General features: G+C 44.9%; 1 protein-coding gene across 5 annotated transcripts in view; it reads right to left on the reverse strand.

The window, feature by feature from the left end:
- The window catches only part of LOC111596405 (band 4.1-like protein 4), a 59,281-nt gene that overhangs the window by 22,161 nt on the left and 15,311 nt on the right, over positions 1-21,809 (reverse strand). For all 5 annotated transcript variants that reach the window (XM_030224904.1, XM_030224905.1, XM_030224902.1 and 2 more), the window contains exons 2-3: positions 10,720-10,913; positions 321-425 (exon numbers count right to left, since the gene is read on the reverse strand). In XM_030224904.1, the coding sequence (XP_030080764.1) occupies positions 321-425; positions 10,720-10,803 (189 nt within the window). In that variant the 5' untranslated portion in view covers positions 10,804-10,913. The remainder of the gene's footprint in view (positions 1-320; positions 426-10,719; positions 10,914-21,809) is intronic.

Raw genomic sequence — 21,809 nt, forward strand, 5'->3', positions numbered from 1 at the left:
TTTCAATGAAAGGCCAAGGCAACACAGACCCCCTGGCTGCCTGCGTCCGCCGCTCGACTCTCTGAAAGCGAAATTATATAATTTGCCTTGCGGGCGTGGGTGTCTCGCCGGCTGCGTCAAAGGCTCAAAGAGTTGGCCGAGCTCGACTTTTTGTTTTCGTTTCTTAACGCCCCTCAATGCGCCTCAATGAATTTCAATGAAAACGAAAATGAATTTCAAAAACCAATATGTTTGCACAGCAGCAAGAGAACCGGCAGAGCAGGATACGCCAGTCAGTTGCCATATCCTGTGCGCAGGACGCCGTCCCTGCCGCCACTTACCGTTTGATTCTCATCGTCTATATAGCGAATGCCAAAGTATGAAGTCTCGATTAAATTGAGCCTGGCAAAAACGACATCCAGCAGCGCTTGGCCCGGCAAATCATCCTGAAAATAGACAAGAAAATTGTTGTTAAAAGGCTGTGCAGCAGCATAGAGATAAAAACGCTATGAGATGAAGAGATATGCCAAGAGGGAGCGACAGACAGAGAGAGGGAGCCCGTAGCGCAGAGACAGTGCAGATAGTGAAATCGTTGGCCAAGCAAGGCACTGGCAAAATCTATTCAATGGCCAGGCAAACACTTAGAGCCTTGAAACAGTGAAACACTGGCAAACTGTTGAGCCATTGAATGGACACGGCCATTGCCTCGTTTGCCATCTTGTCGTCCTGTCGTCCTGTCGTCCGGCTGCGCCGCTCTGCTTTTGCTGCTATCTTCCTGCTTGGCTGCGTCCGGCCAACAAAAGTGAAAACTTGCCGGCGACAATTATTCAATTGGAAAATTGCTCCTTTTTTTCTGATAAAAAACATTGCGCGCTAAATGCCACGCCTTGGTCCAGACAGTGTCCCACACTGGCCCCCTTTTTAACATTTGCTGGTCGCCGAAGCCAACGCGTTTTTGTTGTTGTGGATTTAATTTAATTCGTGTGCGGGCTGCAAACGCTTTAAAAAGCCAATTTTTGTTTTTGGCTTTTGACTAGCGCCAATAATAAATTGAGTCGATTCCCCAAGGGCGTTCGGGCACAGCTGCAACCGCAGAACAGCCGAACTATGGATCAGGAGGCGTACCATTGTTAACCACAAGCCCACACACATTCCACATTCCACATGCTGTGGCATGGCTGCTTCTTCATTGTCTGCCGCAGCTGGCGCTCAACATGCTTGATTTTTGGCGTTGACCAGACACTTCAGAGCGTCACTAGACCCTTTCTGACTTCTCGGAGCAGCTACATTTTTGTTGCGCTTTTTTCTTGTTTTGCGGACAGGCGTGGGCGGGCGAAGCGGTGCTTTGGGTGGTTAGGCATGCCCAACACTGCCATGTTTTATTTATAGTATTTTGGCTTGACCAAACATCCCCTGGTGGCCAGTGAGATGCTCGCATCCAGCCTGCATCCCTTTTGTATTGGGCATGTTTCATTGTTGTTGCGTCATAAACTTAATGGTTGCCAAGTGTGAACAATCCGAAGCTGAGGCTACCATTGGCAGCGCCCTTTGAATTTATGTTAAACCTTTTGCTGACCAGCAAAAGAACAAACCAACTCCAGAGATCTGATGCTACGCGGCAATGAACTGCTGAAAGCGATTGTAAGCTGTCATTTGGGAATTGAGGGCCCAAGAATTACGCTTGCCTTGCGATAATCTGTATATAACAGCACGTGCAGTCTTTCAAAAGGTCAAGCTGGAATTGACCTCTTGCCTATCGCCCCGTTATTGTTAGCCTCAGCCAAGCATGCAATGTGAATAATACTCAAAAACTAATTGTCAATTGCATGACAGGCGAGTGCAGAGCACAACGGAAGCAAAAGAACAACACAAATGACACATTGACAGTGACAGCTGCTAAACTCTTAATGCAATGTCCTGTAAAATTGCATTAGAAATACGAGAGTACGTGTAAAACAGGACGTTGTGCAAGCAAGCACATTAAACAATGACTCGTAAAATGTTCAACTACAAGCAGAACGATGCATGTCCTTATTCTTGCTTTCAACTTGCAACTTTCAGCTTGCAACTGTTGTCGCCCATAGCCTGCCGCCTGCCGCCTGCTGCCTGCTGCCTGCTGCCTGCTGCCTGTTGCCTATTGCCTGTTGCTGCATTGTTGTCAGTGCTTTTACGTAAGGACATAAGTAGAAAAGTGCATTTTAAAAATGTATAAGCTACATGAGAGCTCGTGATATCGTTGACTGCCATTTACTTAGAAACCGAGTTTCCAGCGAGCTTCGCAACGAAAATCTGCCAACTCTATCTCGAAAATAGAATACTTAATGTGTAATGTAATCTTCTGCAAGAGCTTGGCACCTTTCACAACAAAATGCGTTATGCTATGTGGTGATGTGAAAAATGGATATATTATTGTGGCTTCAATTTAAAGTACATTCAGAGATTCCATGAAACTTGTAGCAATGTTGCACTCTTCCACTAGAAATTGTTTGAAATCAAATGTTTGGAAATAAACCAAGACTTAAAGAAAAGCTGACTTAAGCCTTAAGAATACATTGTTGAGCAACCTCTATAAAAGTCAATTCTCAATTTCAGAGCAATCTGCACGGGCTTAAGTAATTTTGAGTATAAGCAGAGAAAGTCATATCTCTGTGGGTTATGCGTACTTTAAGGCTTTTAAAGGCCCTTCTGCCTCATCAATACGGAAAGCCCGGCTCGAACTAATATAGACCATTCATTTCGTTTCTAATGAACTACGCCTCATGCATGCCTAAAAGCCTTTAACAAACTTATGGCTTAAAATCAACGTAACATGTAAAGGCCGCAATGGCCAGCAATTAATCACAAACTCGGCTCAAGTCCGGAAAAACTTGTGCATTTAAGTCCCAAAAGGTTTGACCAAGTTGTCTGGCAGGCTAGGGCTTGGCAGACAGGCAGTCAGGGCAGTCAGGGCAGACAGGGCGGTGTCCACCCTCGTCTCTGGTTATTGGTTTTGGTCCGTAAGTCACTTGGTTGCCGGGTTCAATAAATTACGTTCGCCTTGCTGAGAATCAATGATGTATACAAGTCGAGGGCATCAAAGGCTGGCATGAGTGCTGATTTTTCGATGAGCCATGAGCCAGCCCGATGATTATGTTGATGCTAATGATGATTAGGTATTTGGCTTAAATGTCTTAATCAAATTATGCTTACTTTGATGTTTCTGGAGTAGCTGTTGGCGGCGACTGACGGCAAATCCAACGCTAGCCGGAAAACCCACTTAATGAGCTTACACTTTTAGCCACTCCCACACCCAGCTGCTCTGTTCCACATTGAACGACCACTCGAAATGCCCCATATACTGAAGTTGTCTGTATTTTTACCAAGCGCTTTTCTTGTCAGCTGTCGGCGAAGAACTTTTGCCATGCAACTTAATTAGTGAGCGGCAAGTGGAATACAAGAAAATATACCACATGCGCGTGTGTGTCCCCTCCACTCTGCCATGCAGAGCACTCGATTCGAGCTGCCTGCTGTCTAAAGACAACGGGGGCGACACTTTCCGAAACTTCCCCAGCCCACAAAATCCCGTCAGCGTCTTTTGGTTAACTTAATCAACGCCATTGCCGCCAAAACTTTAGCTACGTGACTAACCCACATTGCCACGACCAGGGAATTGTGTGAAAAATGAATCACAATCTGAATCTGAATCTGAATCTGAATCTGGTCTCTGATGTGCAACATCTTTGAATTTAACATAATTAACACATAGTTCACTCTCAGCATGTGCAGTCGGGGATTATCCAGCGCAACTTTGTGCGCAATTAGCCACTCACTGCAACTTAGTTGGTCTGCTGCTCCGAAGAGCTGAGATTACACCTCTACAAATGTATCTCTAACTGTAACCCTGTAGCCACATCTGTCTGTTTGTATCCTTAGCTTTTGCTGCTTTTGCTGCCTTCCACGATTGCATTGTGCGTTTAATTGCGCTGCTTGGCTTAAACGTGCGCTGACCTTTGACAACGATACAACAACACACACAAACACACAGATACACACATTCGTTTGTGTTTATAACGGCATTATGAGTTTTAAGCTGCTGCGAGCAAACAAAGCCAAGGCAAAAGCAAAAATAAAAATATAAAAAAGCAACGCAGTCGTTTGCAATGTCAGAGACAAAACGGCGACATATAGAAGAGAGATGAAGCAGAGTATGGGACAGAGCAATGGCAGCTACATCGTGTCGCAGTCGTCGACATCGTCAACGTTATGCACAAAACAAGCTGGAGCCAAAATGCTTAAAACAGATTTATGTCCATGCCGCCTCGGCTCCAGGAACCGCCCTGCCCGCCTCACGGCACATACCAATTGAGGCTGAAACGTTGATGCCGGCGCATCTTCACCTAACTGAAAACACATTCAACAAACGAGATTTGCGTAATTCCTGCAGCTCAGTCAAGGTTCGTCCCGGCTTACTATTTGTCGGTTTGTTCCCGCTGTCGAGAGATGCCTCAACATTTGGCATACTCTCATCGAGTTGGGGCATATTACAAGCTGCCATTAGACTGGCAACGCCAAAGTAGCTAACTATATTTGAGTAAATATGCTTAAGTCCGCTTTCAGACAACATTTTCTTTTCTATTAATGTTTTTAGCCTTCAGCAAACGCACGTACTAGTTGTCAATAATCTCTTCAAGAAGAGCAACTCGGTGTCAGCTACACTTGTCTTCCAGTTTTACTTGCGCTCTTAGATCTTAGAGGCTGGCTGTCTGCTTACGGGAGTTTTATTTCACATGCCACGCCACGGCACAAAGCCTGACAATGCTGCATGCGGATGGCCTTAGCTTCAGCTCGAGCAATGCTATGCGATGCCATGCGAATGCAATATGAGTTAAGAGCACACTCATTCGTCCATTCTCATAGCGGCACTTTTTGCTTTCTAGGCTATGTCAGTTGCTGGTTGTCAGTTGTCAGTTGTTGTCAGTTGGCCGCTCGGTCGGTCGGTCCGCGTTCGTTGGCCCCGTTGACATTTTGCGCATCTTTTTGGCTTTGGCACTGAGCTAGCAGAGCCACAGCTCATTTGCGGCGCGAGTAATCAATGTGCATATGTGTGAGTGTAGCTTGGTGTCTGACTGGCCCGTTCGCTGTTTCTTCTGTGAAATATTGCACATGCAACTGTTCAGCTTGTCGACTGCTTTCCGGCATGGATAGCAAGAGCTACAACTTCCGCTGCTGTCGAGACGCCGTCAACGCCTTGACTTGCATCTCACCTGCATCACTTGCATTTTCCGCACGCAAAACGTTGCGAGCAGACAGCAGATATGTTGGATATCATTGTTTGACTCGCTGGCTGACTAACTGGCTGGCTGGCTGGCTGGCTGGCTGGCCGGCTGACTAGCTGGCTGGTTGGCAAATATTTTGCGCTTATCCTCGCACATCAAACGAAGAATTGAAAAAGAAAAAAGCTTGGTGGATGGCACGGACTTACCTTGAATTTCTTTGGCGTTTTACTTGTTGGCTTGTGCGCCATTCAAACGCTTGGATAAACAGACGGCACACAGAGATACCGACAGAGACATAGGGCGCAAAATGTCTAGAAGTGGTCTTTATTGGTCTCGTCTGGTCCAGCCCATGCTGGAGACCAGACCATACACAGAGCTTAGCGCAGCTCAAACTCAACCCGGCCCAACCAGACCACCAAGTGAGTGAGTTATCTGATGGCCGTCATGTGCCCCCGCCGCTGTTGCTGCTGCTCCACCCGGCTGGCCGTTTGTCTTTCTATCCGTTGTATTTCTGTGTATTTGCGTTTAAAGTTTTTTGATTGAATTGTTGCAAATTGTTTGCAAATCTATTTCGATTCTGTTGCCGGCCAGGGCCCCCATCGAACAATTGCTTTTTGTCTTGTCTGAAGGCTTTGCGGCCAGCCACGCAGATACTCGTATCTGAATATATACTATATGTATTCAGATACAAAGAATCGTAGCCAACAAACCGACATGACACTGAGTTATGGTTCTGACAGCTGCAAAAAGCCCCAGCAACTGCCACAGAATTCATGCCGACGCTTTTTAGCCAACCAACCAGCCAGCCAACCAGCCAGTTCGTTTTTTACTTCTTTATTTTGTCTGTTATATAATCCTATTAGCAACCAAAACGCAACTTCAGCAACAGATAAAGTAATTACCCCACACCCCAATAGATGCTTCGCTGAATTTTGCCAAAAGGTAAAATGTTCAACTTTTAGGCCTAACCTTTTTATTAATTGCGCCCTTTTATACACTCGCCAAAAAGGGTATATGCCAGACGAGACTAAGCGAGCTCCATGCACAAAATCAAATCCGACAACTAATTATTTCAATCTAGATAAAACGTATTTTAGAGAATTTATAGTTCGTTGTTTTCCGAATACTTTTTGCTCTTTTTTGATTTGCATTTTGCAACCTTTTTCAATATCATTTGATAGGTGAAATCAATGAGCTGTCATTGGAAAACGGTCAATTTTCATTTACATTACGAAGGAAATGTTGTCTTTAAGCACTGTGGCAGGTGTGGGTGTGGGTGTGGCATGGGTGCTTGGGCAACATCTAGGGGCAACATTTATTTAGCTATTAAATACGCTTCATGGGTTTTGCTTATTTTCATTATCAATTTAAAAGCGCGCAGGCCGAGCTGTAAAAAAGCTTTTAACTTAATTATGTTGGCCATAAACTGCAGGTTTATTTGGCCAGCTTGGCGTGTGAACGCTTGGAACGAAGCAAGTCTAATTAAATGTCCCCCGAGGCATAAAGTCTATGCCGTGGCCGAAAATACACACACACACACACATACAATGGGATCAAGATACGTAGACGAAGCACACAGATACTGTGCTCGCTAGGCGCTGCTGCGAGCTGCCTTGTGGTGAAGTGTTTGCTCGTGAAATACTTGAAGCAATCATTTCTGTCCGTTTCGGCTCTGTCATTGTGGCCAGCTTGAAGTGTGTTGAATGATTTACATAAATTCTGAAATGGCCATGCGGCGAGCACCCTGTATTGACAGAACTAAGCGCTAGCCAAACAGAAACCCACACAGCATACAGCTCACAGCACAGTGAGTGCTTCAATTTTAACTGTTAAAAATATATAATTGTATATATAACCTTATATAACGGCAGCAAGCAGCAACTGGGCGCGAGCACTTGAAGTTATGCGACTTGGGCCGCGAATTGTTTCTTCTGGGCCCTGGCCAGATGTCATTAGCATGTAAGCATGATAAATGACTAAAATGTGAACGCGCACAGACTGCGCTTTAGACGGCTACAAAACAGAAAAAAACATTTGTCTGGACGAACGGCTACGAGCGGCGTGTCTTGGCATGAAGTCGTCAGAAACCATTTGTCACAGTTTTGCCAGGTTTTTGGGAGCTGAGCTTTAAAGCCGCGCCATGACTGGGCAGCTCCATTACTTAACCATTGTCATGGCTTTAAGTCTATTATTCTACTCGCTGAAATTTCAATTCATGTGGCTAGGCACACGCAAGAGAACTTGATTTGCAGCTTGCTGAACTCTGTAATATTTTCAATATATTCTTTTTTCTCCTACAATAAAGTCAGAAATACGTTAATCATATTTTCAGCTACTTTAACATAACAATCGAACATTTCCAATTAGTTGGAAATGATGAGGCAAGTAACCAACTACCAATCCTCTAATAGTAGATGTTTACATACAACATCAACATCTCTCCCAATGGTTGCTACATACATCATAAATTGTGCTATGCGATGCTCGCAGACATGTTTTTTGAATCACGGCCAAAGTTGTAGCTATCATATTTATGTACTATCTATATATATATATGTGTGTATGTGTGTGTGTGTGTTATATTTGTTGCCTTCTCATCTTGCAAACATAGCAGAAATCAATCATACGCAACGTGCGCTCCGCTCGTCATGGCAATGAAATATCGATTACGACACGTTGCCGAGGCAGTCGCACACCATTGACTTATGTCGCGGATATGTGTATCTATATCTTGTTGCTGTAGCTGTTGCTGTTGCTGCTGTTACTCCACAGATAAAAGCAGCTCCAGCTGTTTGCCAGTTTGTCGAAATGAAATGCAAAACGAGTCAACCGCAAGCTACTGCCAGCCGCAACAGTAGACCCAGCGCCCCCTCTACCCGCTAGACCACCATTCCGTCCCCCTTTGTGTTTCATTAACACAACTGCAGTCGTGCGATGGCGACTTTAAGTGCGTGCGCTTAGTGCCATCGGCAGCCGTCAAAAGCAGCGCAGACAACAACGCGGCAGCAGCAGTAAGAGTCGACGTGGTTGCCACATTGACAGACAGCTGGGACAAGTGTACGCGTAAATAAAATTACGTTCGCAACAGGCCGGCCACACGCATTTCAATACCCGACACGCAGCAGCTCTGCGAGGGGTATGCGAGACTTTAAAAAGGTTCAAATAGCTTTACTTTTATTGAATGAATGTCAAGCTAATGTTAGCCTGAGACAAGTGAATGGCCCGATCCGTAAGTAAATTCATATTTAAGCATTTTAGGCCTCTCTTACTTTAAGGTGCTCTTCTTTAAAGAGTATCGTAGAGTCGGATAGTCTACTTTATTCTTAATCAAAGTTAATTTTTCCCTGCCTTTTGCATACCTCGTCGAGCCTCAGCACTTTAAGCCGCGTATTTTCATTCATGGCTGATTTTTTGGTATTTTGTCGGCAAGCCTTTTATCAATCATGCGGCTGTCATGGTACGTGAGCCTCTCGGCCAATAATTACATGCGATAAGTTGCCCAAGTGCAGGCCAGAGACAAATGTGTGTCCCGTCGCTGTCAACCCTCCTCCACCTGCCTCCTCCGCTATTTGCAATTTCTGTCCCTGTTGCCAGTTTAAACTCATTAATAATGACCCGAGGCGTGCGCCGCGTCGCGCCGACAACGACAACGACGTCGATAGCGACGACTGCCAGTGGTTGTCCGCCCAGGTTGCCATTGTCAAATTGTGGGACACGCCCACTACACAACGCCTGAATCGTAACACATGTCTAATGCGCAATTTATGCTAGCCAACAGCCAGGTAGACGGGTAGGGAAAGGGGGGCAGACAAAGTCGCTTTGAATAGCTTAGAGCCGCTTGTTTTCAGTCGATTTGGTGGCTTACTACGGCTTACAGCTTGTTGTGGCTCGCATTTAAGACTTGTTGCGGCAGCCAAGTGCATGTAGTTGTAAAATTATTATAAATGTCTTGTTGATGAGCTGTGATTATTAACGTTTACGTGCTTCAATTCTGCTGCAGCCACAGTTGAAACGGCCACAACAGCCGCAAATAGCAGATGTGGTAAAAACTTAAGGCATGCAACATGCAACTTGGCAGCTCAATGAGACGCCAAGTGTCATTAGTCAGTTCCGAGAATTGCTAACTAGCCTGTCGTCCCCTTGGCCTGCTCGATCAATCAGGAACGAACTGGAACACTATGCCGTGGGCGCCTTACAAATCAACTGCTCTGATTATGCAGATACATGTACGTATCTTTATGCTCAGACCGAGACGTGTGTATCGCTGAGCCATATAATTAACCGGCAGGCCTCTCAAGCCACACCGCTCATTATGTCGCAGACCCCACAGGCAACCTTGATGACATGCATTTGCATAAGATATACGCATAAGTATGCTTATCATGTCATATTGTGTTCCACTTAACAGAGGTAGTGCAATGCACTCGCTCCTGATATGTAAAGGGACTCCATTGAGATAACAAAGATGCTGTCTCTATAAAAGATTTAAGCCAATATTGTTATAAACTTCTTAAAGTTTTACTGTCTTTATTATAAATTAAAGCAGAAAACTTTATTTCCTTTCAAGTAAATATATAGAATAATGTAATCTGATAACTGTGAAGTTCTTTTTATGTATTTTGTGATTTGTGATTTTATTGTTTTTTTTTTTTCAAAATTTCTCTCACTTTGTTTATGTTTGCGATGTTTGCTTAATCAAAAAATATTTAATAATTAAACGGCCTGAGACAAAGGCCATGAACAAGGTTTCTGATTTCTTGGGAATTTTATATATATTTATTTTTATTGCACGCTTGGATAGCATTTTTGCCAAGCTCTGCTAAAATCAAACACCAAAACCAGGCCACACACACATGAGAAAATCACAACTATTTATTTGATTTGTCCGCACAATGATGCCAACTATGAGATGGCGTGCAAAATCAGCAGAATTTTCTAAGCAACGCACACAGACAAAAGGCGACAACGATGCGACAGTTCAGAGCTGGGAGCTCTCATCTCTCAGCTCTTGTCGTCGCTGACGACCCATTTAATTTGGCAAACGTGCGCAGTTTTAAAGCAAGAGGCAACCACAGGCTCTGTCCGTGTGGCAGCAACAACAGCAACAGCAGCAGCAGCAGCAGCAGGCGACGTGTGAATGATGACACTTTGCATGTTTGCCAAGTCACAGACTGCGGCTCAGGCTCTGCACTAAATATTGATGAGGGTGCCCAGTGATGGGCGCCAAGGGTTGCCGGCTGGGCTGCTAGGGGTTAAGGCGTATGATGGTTAGCATATGGTAGGCACGTGCAAAGTATGCAACACTTTTTGTCAATTGACATAAATCACAGGCCTTGTGAGAGGCAACACGAGCAGGACGAGTGCCGTGCGGCGTGTGGCGAGTGCGTGTAGTTTTAGGATGTTCATGTTGCTGTCATTTGATGTACTTGTCGCTGCTTATGTGGCTAATGTTGACACTAAAGGGTATCATGAGAGGCTAACTTACCTTGATCTCGTGTATGAAGTCGGTCTCATCCAGCAAATTAATGCGCACGGACATTATCCGCGAGGGTCGACACAGGCAGTTCATATTGCAGCCGTTACTCTGTTACTCAGTTCGTATTTGTTACCTCTTTGGAGTTTAAGCGAGTTGCGTATGCGCCGCGTTGTCAGTCGAAATCGTCAGCATTTTCGCGTGAGCTGCAAGTGGAGATTGAGATAGAGAAACAGATATAGTAAGCGTGAGCTGCATGGAAAGTAGTAATTAAACTGTGCACATAACTAATAAATAGTTTTGGATGTGCTCGCTATCATTCGAGTTAGTTGCATGCAGCAATTAGCCAGCTGTAAACGGGTTTCAGTTTGAGATACACTTAAAGATAGACGAGGACTCGCTAAGGCAATGCTAGCGTCAACGCAAACAAACTGGCGCTGACAGTTAGCGCAAATGCCTTGTTTTAATAACTCTTTTTGGCCGTGGCTTGTATTAAAGCCGCTGGCACTTATCTCTGCCGCAGATCGCGGCAACAACATCAGCAACTACACCAACAGGAATGGCAATGACAAACCAACTGTCAGCAGTTGTGCCGCTCCCCAGTCGAGTATTATCATTATAATTTTATAATTGCGGTTGTTGCCAGCGATAAGTTTAATATGCACGAAGCAGTTACAAAAACAACAGCCACAACAACAACAGCAACAAAAGTCACTTAAGCGGATTAGTTTAAGGGCGCTTCTGTGAGTGTTGGTTCTGAACCCCGCATCTATTTACTGTTGCCTAAAAGCAGATTATGTCATTAGAGATACTTATAGTATATATAGAGAAGGAAGCTACGCCAGCAGCTGCGCTCGGGCTTTAAGCTCTTGGCAGCTTTGGGGATTGCAACTAAGGTAAGCCGTTCGTATATAAACATAAACCTAATATCTTTATACATATTTGATTAAGTTTTAATTTACATAACTCTTCAATAATAACAACAATATTTACTTCAAATTTAATTCTGGCTAAATTTGTTGGGTTGGCTTGAATTCGCAGTTTTCCCATATAAATTCTGTGCTTCTAGAGAGATTTGCGGTATGTTACACTTGGATGTGGCATCAAATTCAGCTGACAGCCGTTTGTGGCAGCTTCTGTGGCAACTACAAAATAATTAATGCACGTTTCGCATAATGAAAAGCAACGGCGAAAGAGGCAACAACAGACGTATGAAAAAAGCGACAAGAGGCAGCAAGTCATGTTAACATTTCACACATTTCGCATGGCAGCCAACTGCAAGCTGCAGACGAAGAGATTCAGCTGGAGGTCTGTTGTTTTGCATAGAGCTGGGAGCTGCAGCTTAGGCATTACTGATGATAGCTGCTGCTATGAGATTTGCATGGCCTTTCAATAGTTGCCTTTGCCGTTGCCGTTTGCCGTTTGCCGTTCGCCGTTCGCCAGTGCCGTTGAAGTTGATGAAGTTGTTGCTGTCTTCGTATGCGCACAGCTGGCACATTTCTCAGGGGGGGGCTCATACTCAAGGCGCTCATTACGCTAATGAAGTATTATGCCTAATTAATGGAAAGTCGGCTGACTGACTGTCAGCTAGACTGGCATGTGTCAGACAAGTGTCTTTAACTTGGTCACTCTGTCAACGCGACCATGGCAACGCGGGCAACATGCCTCAATTAAATTTAATAAGAGCATATATGTATGTGAGATATATCATATATATATTCATGTGAATGACAGTCGCTATGAATGGCGCTGCATGTAATTTTAATTGCATTCAAACGCGGACAAACGGCAGTTCGTTCAACTCCACAGCACAGTTGCTGCGTGCACCACCCGCAACAACAACAGAAGCAACAACCAGAAGCAGAAGCAACATGCCACAGCACGGCACTTGCAGCCACACAGCGGAAAATACCATTTACATCTGCGTATCGCATTTTTCTGACAATATTTTACAAATTACACATTCGTTTCTTAAAGCATATTGAAGCTTTCCATATTTCTGATATATTTCATCAAATTTATCATAAAACTTCTTCAAACTGACAAATCGCGGCATTAACCACATCTAACTACCAAACCACCGAAGCTAAGCCAAAAACTTGAAAACATGTGATAAATATGACATTGATCGGTTTTTGAGCGGGTACAACCCAACCCCCTACTGCCCCCACTGTCCTCCATCCCCCTGCCCAACTAGGCACTTACAAAATTTATAGCTTCGGCATATTTATAGCGTCATATCTTTACGCCTGGCCTTATGCACAACAGGACATCATCAGGAGCAGCCAGCGACGACACCCTCATAATTTCTTATGCCATCAAATTTATCACCAGTGAGCAAAGTCTTCAGGAGACGGTGCGGGTGGCTGTGTGTGAGGCGTGATTTTTCGGGCTTGCCCAAAAAAGTTCGCTTGATTTGTGATAAAGTGCGTGTGTGTGGCATTGGCCAACCAGAACGACTAAAGCGTCCGTTTCGACCTGATCGACCCATTGCCAAATCTGTCTATTTATCAGGCAGCAGCCAAGACCGAACTTTGCTTTCAATTTCAGGCGAATTTTACTGCGGCCTCACACTCTGTTCATTGCCATCCAGCATTTTGGGTTTATTATTAATAAGTACACACACAAGCACACACTCGCACACTCACACACTCACATACAGTCATCAGGTCGACTCTTTGCCTGGCTGCATTCCATTTTCTTTTTATTTATTTACTTCGCTTTTTTGCTGCCTGCTGACGGGCGTATCAATAACTGAAAATGTCTCAAACAGCATTTTGTCATATTTCAATGAATGCCACGCCCTCAGCCCCTTTAGCAACCCACCTCATTTGATGTTTGCGGAAGTAACACCCAAAAAGCAGAGCAAACAAACTTTTAGCACATGCCCATACATTCAGCCAACCTCTTCCATCTGACGACTACACAGGATGCTGTGTGGCTGGCATCTCAGTGCTCCAGTTTCTTTTGGTCTGTTTGCCGAGCTAAACGAAATTATTTATTACTTTCGGCGCAAATGGCGGTCTGTGCTGTTGCTGCCGCTGTATGCATAGAGGCTGCTGGTAATGATGATGAAAAACGTGAAAGCATCGAAAAGTGCAAATGGCTAAAGGTGAACCGTGTGCTGTAAAAGGCAGAAGGATTGCTTCGAACCCCCCTTTAATGATGATTAAATGCGTCTCAGCCTGGGTTTTGAGGAAGGCACTCTGACACATTTTGTCGAGCAGTGATTTACCTTTTCCTCTCACTGTTTTCTCCATTTTGTTGTGGCTGCTTTTCGTTCAGGCGTCTATGAAGCTGAGCTCAATCAAATGACCTGGAAAATGAACTGAGCTGGTGGATTTATTTGGTTGACTATTTCCCAAATAACGGAAAGCTAATGATATAAGATTTTGTATTCGAAATCAGCGTAATTAAGTTCTAAGAATTTACAGTGGAACACAATCCTAAACAGTTTTTATTGCCCCTCATAGATATGCATTTCTAAAATAATTTAACATGCCGAATGCCCCCATATTTTTTTATGACCCGAACAATTATGTTCGAGCATTTACACACATGGGTGCAGTGTGTGTGCGTGTGTGTTGCACAGAGCCACAGCTACAGCAGCAGGCGGCCACAGGCGAGCATAAATTTTGCAGCAACAACAGTTGCTGGCGAGTGCGACGCTCAAAAGAGTTGCGAGAGGCAGCGGCAGTAGGCGGCATGTTGCATACCTCGGGCATTTGCAGCAATTAACACGGTCGACGGCGTGCCTTGGCGCCCACTTGTGCCTGCCAAGCAATTTCTTGTAGACTCTTTTTATTTTTAGCACGTAATGAGCCAGGACGACTGCCGAAGCTGGCTCTAATTGCATTGACGCGTTCGCTTTGGCATGACATTGAGTATGTCAGCCGCAGCAGCAGCCACAGCCTTCAGGCCGCATTGTGTGAATTGAGTTGCAGTTAATTATATCCAGGTGGCATTTCGATGATTTTAATGATTTGTAGCGGTTTTCAAGCAAATATTTCAAGCATTTGGTTTACGTCTTGACCAGACTCCTCTCTCTCTCTCTCTCTCTCGCTGTATCTCTAGGGAACTTGCTGGTTGTAACTTGCAGGCGTCGAGTGCAATGACACACAAGTTCTTGTGCCGTGTGCTCTATGAGTATTTATTTACAGTTGCCGACTGCGTTGACGACAGCAGCGACAACTGAGCGTGTGTGCGTTAATATTTAAGCGGCTACATGGGAACTTGTTAACACCAACCAAGCCAACAACAGCAGCAACAACAACAACAACAACAACAGCACAGACCAGCAGCCAGCTCAAGGGAGTGACGGGGGCGCCGCTGCTGCTGCTGCCTTTGGTGCTGCTGGATGCAGGAAGCTGCTGGCTGGCTGGCTGGGTCTGGGTCTGGGGCTGGGCCACGTGAGTGATTGTCAAGTGGTTGACGCTGCAGACAAATGAAATTCGCTTAAAGTGCGCCGCAGTTGGCGCGGCTGACGCGACGCCAGCCACGTCTAGGACAACTTGACTTGACTCGTTGCCTGCGAGGGGGCGTGACTGCTAGGCTGCCACGCTGCCAGGTTGCCAGCTTGTAGTCATTGGATTTTTTTCATAGTCTGCATACTGTGGCTTACCCACGGGCATTTCGCATTGACTCTTGTAGGCGTGGCTAGCACATGTGTAGCATAATTTGTTTGAGAGAGTCTTGCCTAAACATGGCAATTAGCTTTAATATTAAAATATATTTTTAATATATAAAAAATATGTTTTAGACTTATCTATATATGAATGCAAATACTGATAGGTATTTAAATTGTTAAAAAAATAATCTTAAACAATTTAAAAAAAAAAATTAAAGATTTACATTTTATCTTTGTCTGATAATTGGCATTTGATATAAAGTATTTCGTAGTCGTGTAGCCGCAAGGTAAGGCAACAGTCATCAACGTCGCTGCCCCCGTTGCTTATGACTTGCGTTACGTGATTTTTCTAATAGAAAATTCTTTTGAGAGTGGAGTAGGGGCGTGGGCCGAGGGCTAGCTAGGCAGCATGTGAAACTGTAAAATAGAATCAGCTCATTCGTCTTGTTGCGGAAAATGCATTTTATTTTCTATTCGGCATGGCACATGCGTGAAAATTACTTTATTTTTAATGACTCAGATGATGGCGATGATGACGTGGATGACGGGACAGCTGAGTTGAAAGTAACAGACCCGGACTGAAATGGAACAGTTGCATTCAGCTGCATTTGCATTTGCATTTTCTGGATACAATGGCTAAGACAGGGCCTCAGTCCCAGGCTCAAGCCATTATGCTGGCAAAAGCAGTTGAAAGCGTGGGCGTTTTCTCTTATGCCATAGCTGTTGCTGTTGCTGTTGTTTTTGTTTTTGTTGCTATTTGCTGCTGTGCATGTCATTAACATTATGAGTGCTTAAATGTTGTGTGTTGCTCCATCTAGAAACCGGGACTGGCTCAAGGTAACGGAAGCTGCAATTGCAGTTGTAATTGCAATTGCGGCGTACAAAAGTCATTTTAGTATATTGCCAGGCGGCTCTTTGGCTCTGCCCAGGACCCGCCTTCGATTGACATTTAGAGACCAAAACGCACAAAGTAGCCTTCTGCTGGGTAATTCTCCAAAGTGTTTCACTTGCCGCCAAACAATAAACCAGATATTGCGCTCCGCCTAGCCAGAAAGCATAAATTTTCCATGTCTCAAGCAAAAGAAGCTCGGCCGTCGCGTCGACGTCTTCGCACACGTGTTACAAATTTTATATGAGCAAACAATTTTCATGACGCCTACTCCCTACCAAAAAAAGAACGAAAAAAAATAATATAATATAAACGCACAACAGATAAAGCCAAATACTCAGAGGAGCAGCAACAGCAGATGGACGGAGGAGCGTCTTGGTAAACTGCTGCTGGTTGACGGCATTTTTATATATGCGTACAGGAAAAACGCCGTAAAAAAGTTTTACGATCAAACATTGCACTTTATGTGCTTTTATGTAAAATTACCGTACAACATTGGCAACATTGTCAGCTGAGCTGTAAAAGTAGCTGAAATAGGCAAAAGGCAACAGCTGAAGGTGCAGCTGAGCATCTCAGCTCCCAGTGCTAACTCCCAGTCCAATATCACTAGGCAATCAGGCAAAGTTGCCGCACTTTGTGTGCCTGTGTGTGTGTGTGTGTGTGCCTGTTGGGGTAAATCCAATTTACTTATTTGCCTTCGTCTTCTGTTCTCATTCCCAACTATTCCGTTTACCTTCCCCTGCGGCACCGTACACGCATATATTTAAAGCCATTTGGAGCACTAGGCGTATGGTTAATATGCGATATGACTTCAATTAGCCGCGGAGCACTAATATGCTGAGCTGCTTTTAATGTCAGCATTTTATGACCGGCTCACACATCGTTTGGGCTCGTTTTGCATTGAATTTCACACATTTCCTCATGCTGCATTATATTTATGGCCAAGGGCAATAGGGCTTTTATCTCTTGGTCAGCAGCCGCCAACTCGCGGCGCAGCCCATAAAATTTATGCCACAAAACGTTTTACGCTGCTTCATCTCTGAGCCGCTTTGCCGCGCTCCCTTGCGGCCATTAGCTGCTTCATGCTCCACCATTAAATGAGAATAAAACATCTGGCCGAATCAATGAATGCGTCAAAAGTGTCAAACGCTCAAACGTTCAACCTGCGTCTCATTTGCACATTAATAAGCATATTATTCAAATGTTGTCAACAGCCATTCGAATCGATCTGAATGGAGTCTCAATATTTGGCTTGGGGCCCAACAGGTTCTGCGACCCATTTCTCCAATTTTCGGTTCACTGAACCAAAGACGCGTCACAAATGTGGGCCAAACTCTCAACTTTTGTTTGCATAATTAATCAAGAGCCGGGGCTTTCTTTATATAATTATCATAATTAATGATTATAATTAACTATTAAATGATGTACCCGATACTTAAGTGCAATAAATATAAACACCTATCAGATAATAGTTACGTGTGAAGCTTTTATAAGCATGTGGGACACATTTCAAACTCAATTTGCATATTGCATCAAAATTAACAGATGGTCAATAAGCAAGTTATTAGAATAACATGGCTTTATTTGACCACAAAATCTGAAATAAATTGATACATAAAAGATATTACAACATCTAGCAACAACTACGCTTTGAATGAATTTGAAAGAAATAAATAAAAAAGAGCACAAATGGATTAGTTATGGCAACTTTTGATATAATTGACAGAGTGCAGCTAAAGCTTGGAAAAACTCTTTTCCGAATCATATGGCATCAGGCGCTTTGGTCGCTTTGGTCGCTTTTTATGCAGTCTGCACAAATCCAATGGGAAAATTCAATTTTTGCAAAACCTTTTTCCATGGTAGGCTGTTGAAACTGTTTTTTTTTTTTTGCAAACGGCTTAAGCCGAGAGATAGAGATGGTGCGAGGGCTTTGTCGCTTTTTGTGTTGCGCTTTCAAAGTTAATCAGGCTTGCAGGCTTAACGTGGTTTTAATTGCATGCCCAGCGATGTCAAAAGCTGTTAGTCAGCTACTATTGTTGGTGCTGTGCATATGTTGTTGCCGCAGCCATAGAAGTTCTGTATACTTCATGGCATGCCTGACAAGCATTGTAATTGCATTTGAAAATTATTTAAAATATGCAACGATCGAATTAGGTAACTTTGCCTGAGCCGAGCTTTCTACGGCAACAGCAGCAGTACATGGGCAGGAGACTGTTGCCTGTTAGCTGCCTCGATATCGCAGCTTGGCCATCGGTGTCTGGCACACAAATCTACGCTGTGCTGAAAATAGGTGTCTGTGGGGAATCGGGTCAGCCAGCGGATAGTGTCAGCAACTTTTAGACACAACAAAAATTTGCATTGCATTAATTTGCTGGCACACAGACGGCACAGAGCAAAGTGCGACTAGAATCGGGCCCATTGGTGCAGCGCTAACTGGGCCCAAATGAACGACTGGCCAACAGCAAAGCAAACTAAAATGTGGAGCAAAATTATTGCAAGTTTGCCGCTCTGCGACCTGGTCCTGGTCTGCGGCTGTGTATTACCTTTTTCAGGGTGCGCTCAAATATTTACTGGCGCTTACCCAGACCGGGTGGCTCGATGCGTTAATGAACCAGGCCGCGACACAGCTCGGGCCAGTTCGAGTCGAGTCAGTTGGTTGACAGTGGCTTTCCTGTGGGCCAGCCTGGCAATTGGTTGACTACTCAATTACAAATTGTTTATTTGCAGCGTGCTCTCAAGTTGTTGGCCCTGTCGACGGTCGCTCTGTTTGAGTTAAGCTTTCGCCAGCGGTTATTTAATACGCTTTGCTGTGGTTCAATGTGGTTCTGCAGTTTGAAAGGAAATGCGCGTCAGTCACTCAGTCAGTTGGAGGGCTTGACACACTCACTGCTGCTGCTGCTGCTGCTGCGGCTGCTATTGCCAGACTTGAAGTGTAAATAATCGACCAGCTCACTTTGTGGTTTATGCGTTTTACTTAATTACTGAATTGGTTTTTGAATGCCCTTTGATGTGGCCAGCCAGTTGGTATACGTATATATCCATCGGTATGCATTAGCTCTAAGCATGGGTGTCATTTCCTCTTCTCTCTCAGTGTGTGTTTGTGTGGCTTTTGATGTGGGCGGCGGCAGTTGTTGCTTGTCGTCTCGTTTCCTGCCTGTCGCGTGTCTCCCATGATATTCTTTTTTCCAGATAAACTAATTCAGCGCACATAAATCAAAATGCAATTTGTTCTGCGCAAAGGGCAAAAAGGCTAATAACTAAACAAACTGCGGGCCACTAAATCAACGAGCCGCACGATAAACCTAGCCGAACAGCATACCATGCTAGGGACAACATTTACCAATGATGCTGCTTATGATGATGATGATGATGATGACGACGATGGCGATGCCAATGCGGATGCGAATGTTGATTATGATGTGCTCTGTTCTAGCTTTGCAATGTGTGCGAGCTAGTGGGCAAACGGTGGAGCGTGATGTTCATAATTTATTAGCTGACAAAACAAATTCATTATGAAATGATAAGCCATCGAGCCAAGAAATTGTCATGCCCAGCCCGACGAGGCGGCGTGCCAAAGACTTGCTGTTGGCCAAAATAGACAGAGAGCAGTGAATGCATGCCGAAAATGAATGCAAATTCGTCACAGGGCACAAATCAAGCGATGAGCACGTGACAAAGGTTTCCCTAAAGATAGACACGTGACAGCTAATCCCGTCACGCAAATCACACTTAACTCATTTTGTGTTTTCCTCGGCCAAAGTTTGCCAACTCAACGTAATTAAATAGAGATTAGAGATGGTCACGTGTAATATTTAAGTTCTTTCCTTTGTGCAACCGCCACAAAATATGCCAGCTATTTTTCTGTTGAACCATAAAGATTCTCTCTCTCTCTCTGGGCCATAAAACAAATTCAATTAGTTACAACCATAAATAAATTCTAAAAAATACAGTTCTTTTGCCTGTATTACTCGGTTTATTTCGTTTATATCGACGGAGCAGAGCTTGGAGCAGATCATATCTGCTGAATAAGTCGCTTATCTCATATACGATCAGCCCTTTTTACAGGATATACACAGCTTCAAGCATCATCTGGCAATATGAGTTATAGGCCATGCCTTAGTCCCGACACGCTGTCTTCTCTAGCCAAGCTTGAGTCTCTGCTGACAATGGCAGTAAGAGTTAAAGCATAGTGTAAAGGCTGCCTGCGGCCCTGGTGCCGGAATTGGCCCTCGCATTGGCAGTGACAGCGGCGGCAGCAGCTCATAAAATGCCGGAATGACGTGAAGCTGACAGTTAGTACATTTCAACCTGAGCGCTGCTGTTGATTGCGGCGGCCACAGCTGCTCATCGGCAGCAGCTACTCCAGGATCTGGCACGCAGTAACTGCGACTTGGCATTACAAGCTTTAATAGACAACCGCAGCGGAGCGCTGAATAAGATTAATGAAGCCGTTTAAAACGCTTCGGTTGTTTATCATGCCGCAGTCCACCCAAACTCCAGCCCGAGTCGCTGCTTAGGTGCTGCGGCTAATGTGCTGCCGCTGCTGCTGCTGATGCTGGTGGCGCAGCTGAGGTCGCTGGCAGCGCCATTAGTTGACGTCGACACGGCTGGCTGGCTGGAATCGTGGCCGGGACAGCAGGGAACACGGCAACAAGGCAACAGGCTGTTAGCTGGCCAGGCTTATTAAGTCGCCATAAACCATAAGCTCACGTTTCCCTGGCTGCCAGCCCGAATGTCTGCCAGGCAGCTCGGCACTGCGGAAAATATGTTTAATAAAAGCGGCATCTAAAGCTCTGGCTAAGACAGAGGCTGATAAATTTCTGTGGGCGTGACAACTGCCTAGCTGACGCTGATTAGCCAGACATGACCCAAAAAGCAGCGGCCACGACTTGCCTCGAAGTTCAAATGTAAACGACATTTGCAGGCGCGCTGCAATTAAAATGCTGCCATCGGGCCAAGCTCTCTGATGTCTGCTGACGGCTGACTGCTGCCTGCTGCCTGCTGACTGCTGACTGCTGCCTGGTGCCTGATGAGGCGTGCAGCATTTTGATGGCCAAACACGTAGAGCTTGACAATTTTTTTTTCTTTTTACGCCAAGTAGCCAGGGCAGCCAATGGCAAGGTAGGCGTCTGGCCTGAGCCGAGCGCTGTGCGCTGTGCGCTGTATATTTTATTGGTCGCATAGATCTTTTTGGAACGATAACGAGTTTGATTTGTACTCGAAGCAACTGAAACGGGTTATGATTGACTGACAGTCCGGCTGACTGACGTACTGGCCAACTGACTGCCGTACGCCCGACATTGGCAGCCAGCTAAGCCAGGCCGAAAGACGACAAAAATAAGAAAAAGCCTGACGGCAGCTCTGAGGCTCACTCGAAAGTCTACTCCGGCTCCAGCTCTGACTCTGACTCTGACTCTGACTCTGACGATTCGGCGACGGCGGTGACTCCTAGCCAACTTCAAGCGTGCCCCGGCCGGGGCCAACATAGTTTGTTATAAAATTAATGACCCTCATTTTGTATTCAAGTGTTATCGAAATGATTGCTGCTACACGTAGATTCTTGGCAGCAGGGCCTATGCATAGAGT

The sequence above is a fragment of the Drosophila hydei genome, unplaced genomic scaffold (genome assembly GCF_003285905.1).
Source record: "Drosophila hydei strain 15085-1641.00,03,60 unplaced genomic scaffold, DhydRS2 tig00008119-arrow-pilon, whole genome shotgun sequence".
Classification (NCBI taxonomy): domain Eukaryota; kingdom Metazoa; phylum Arthropoda; class Insecta; order Diptera; family Drosophilidae; genus Drosophila; species Drosophila hydei.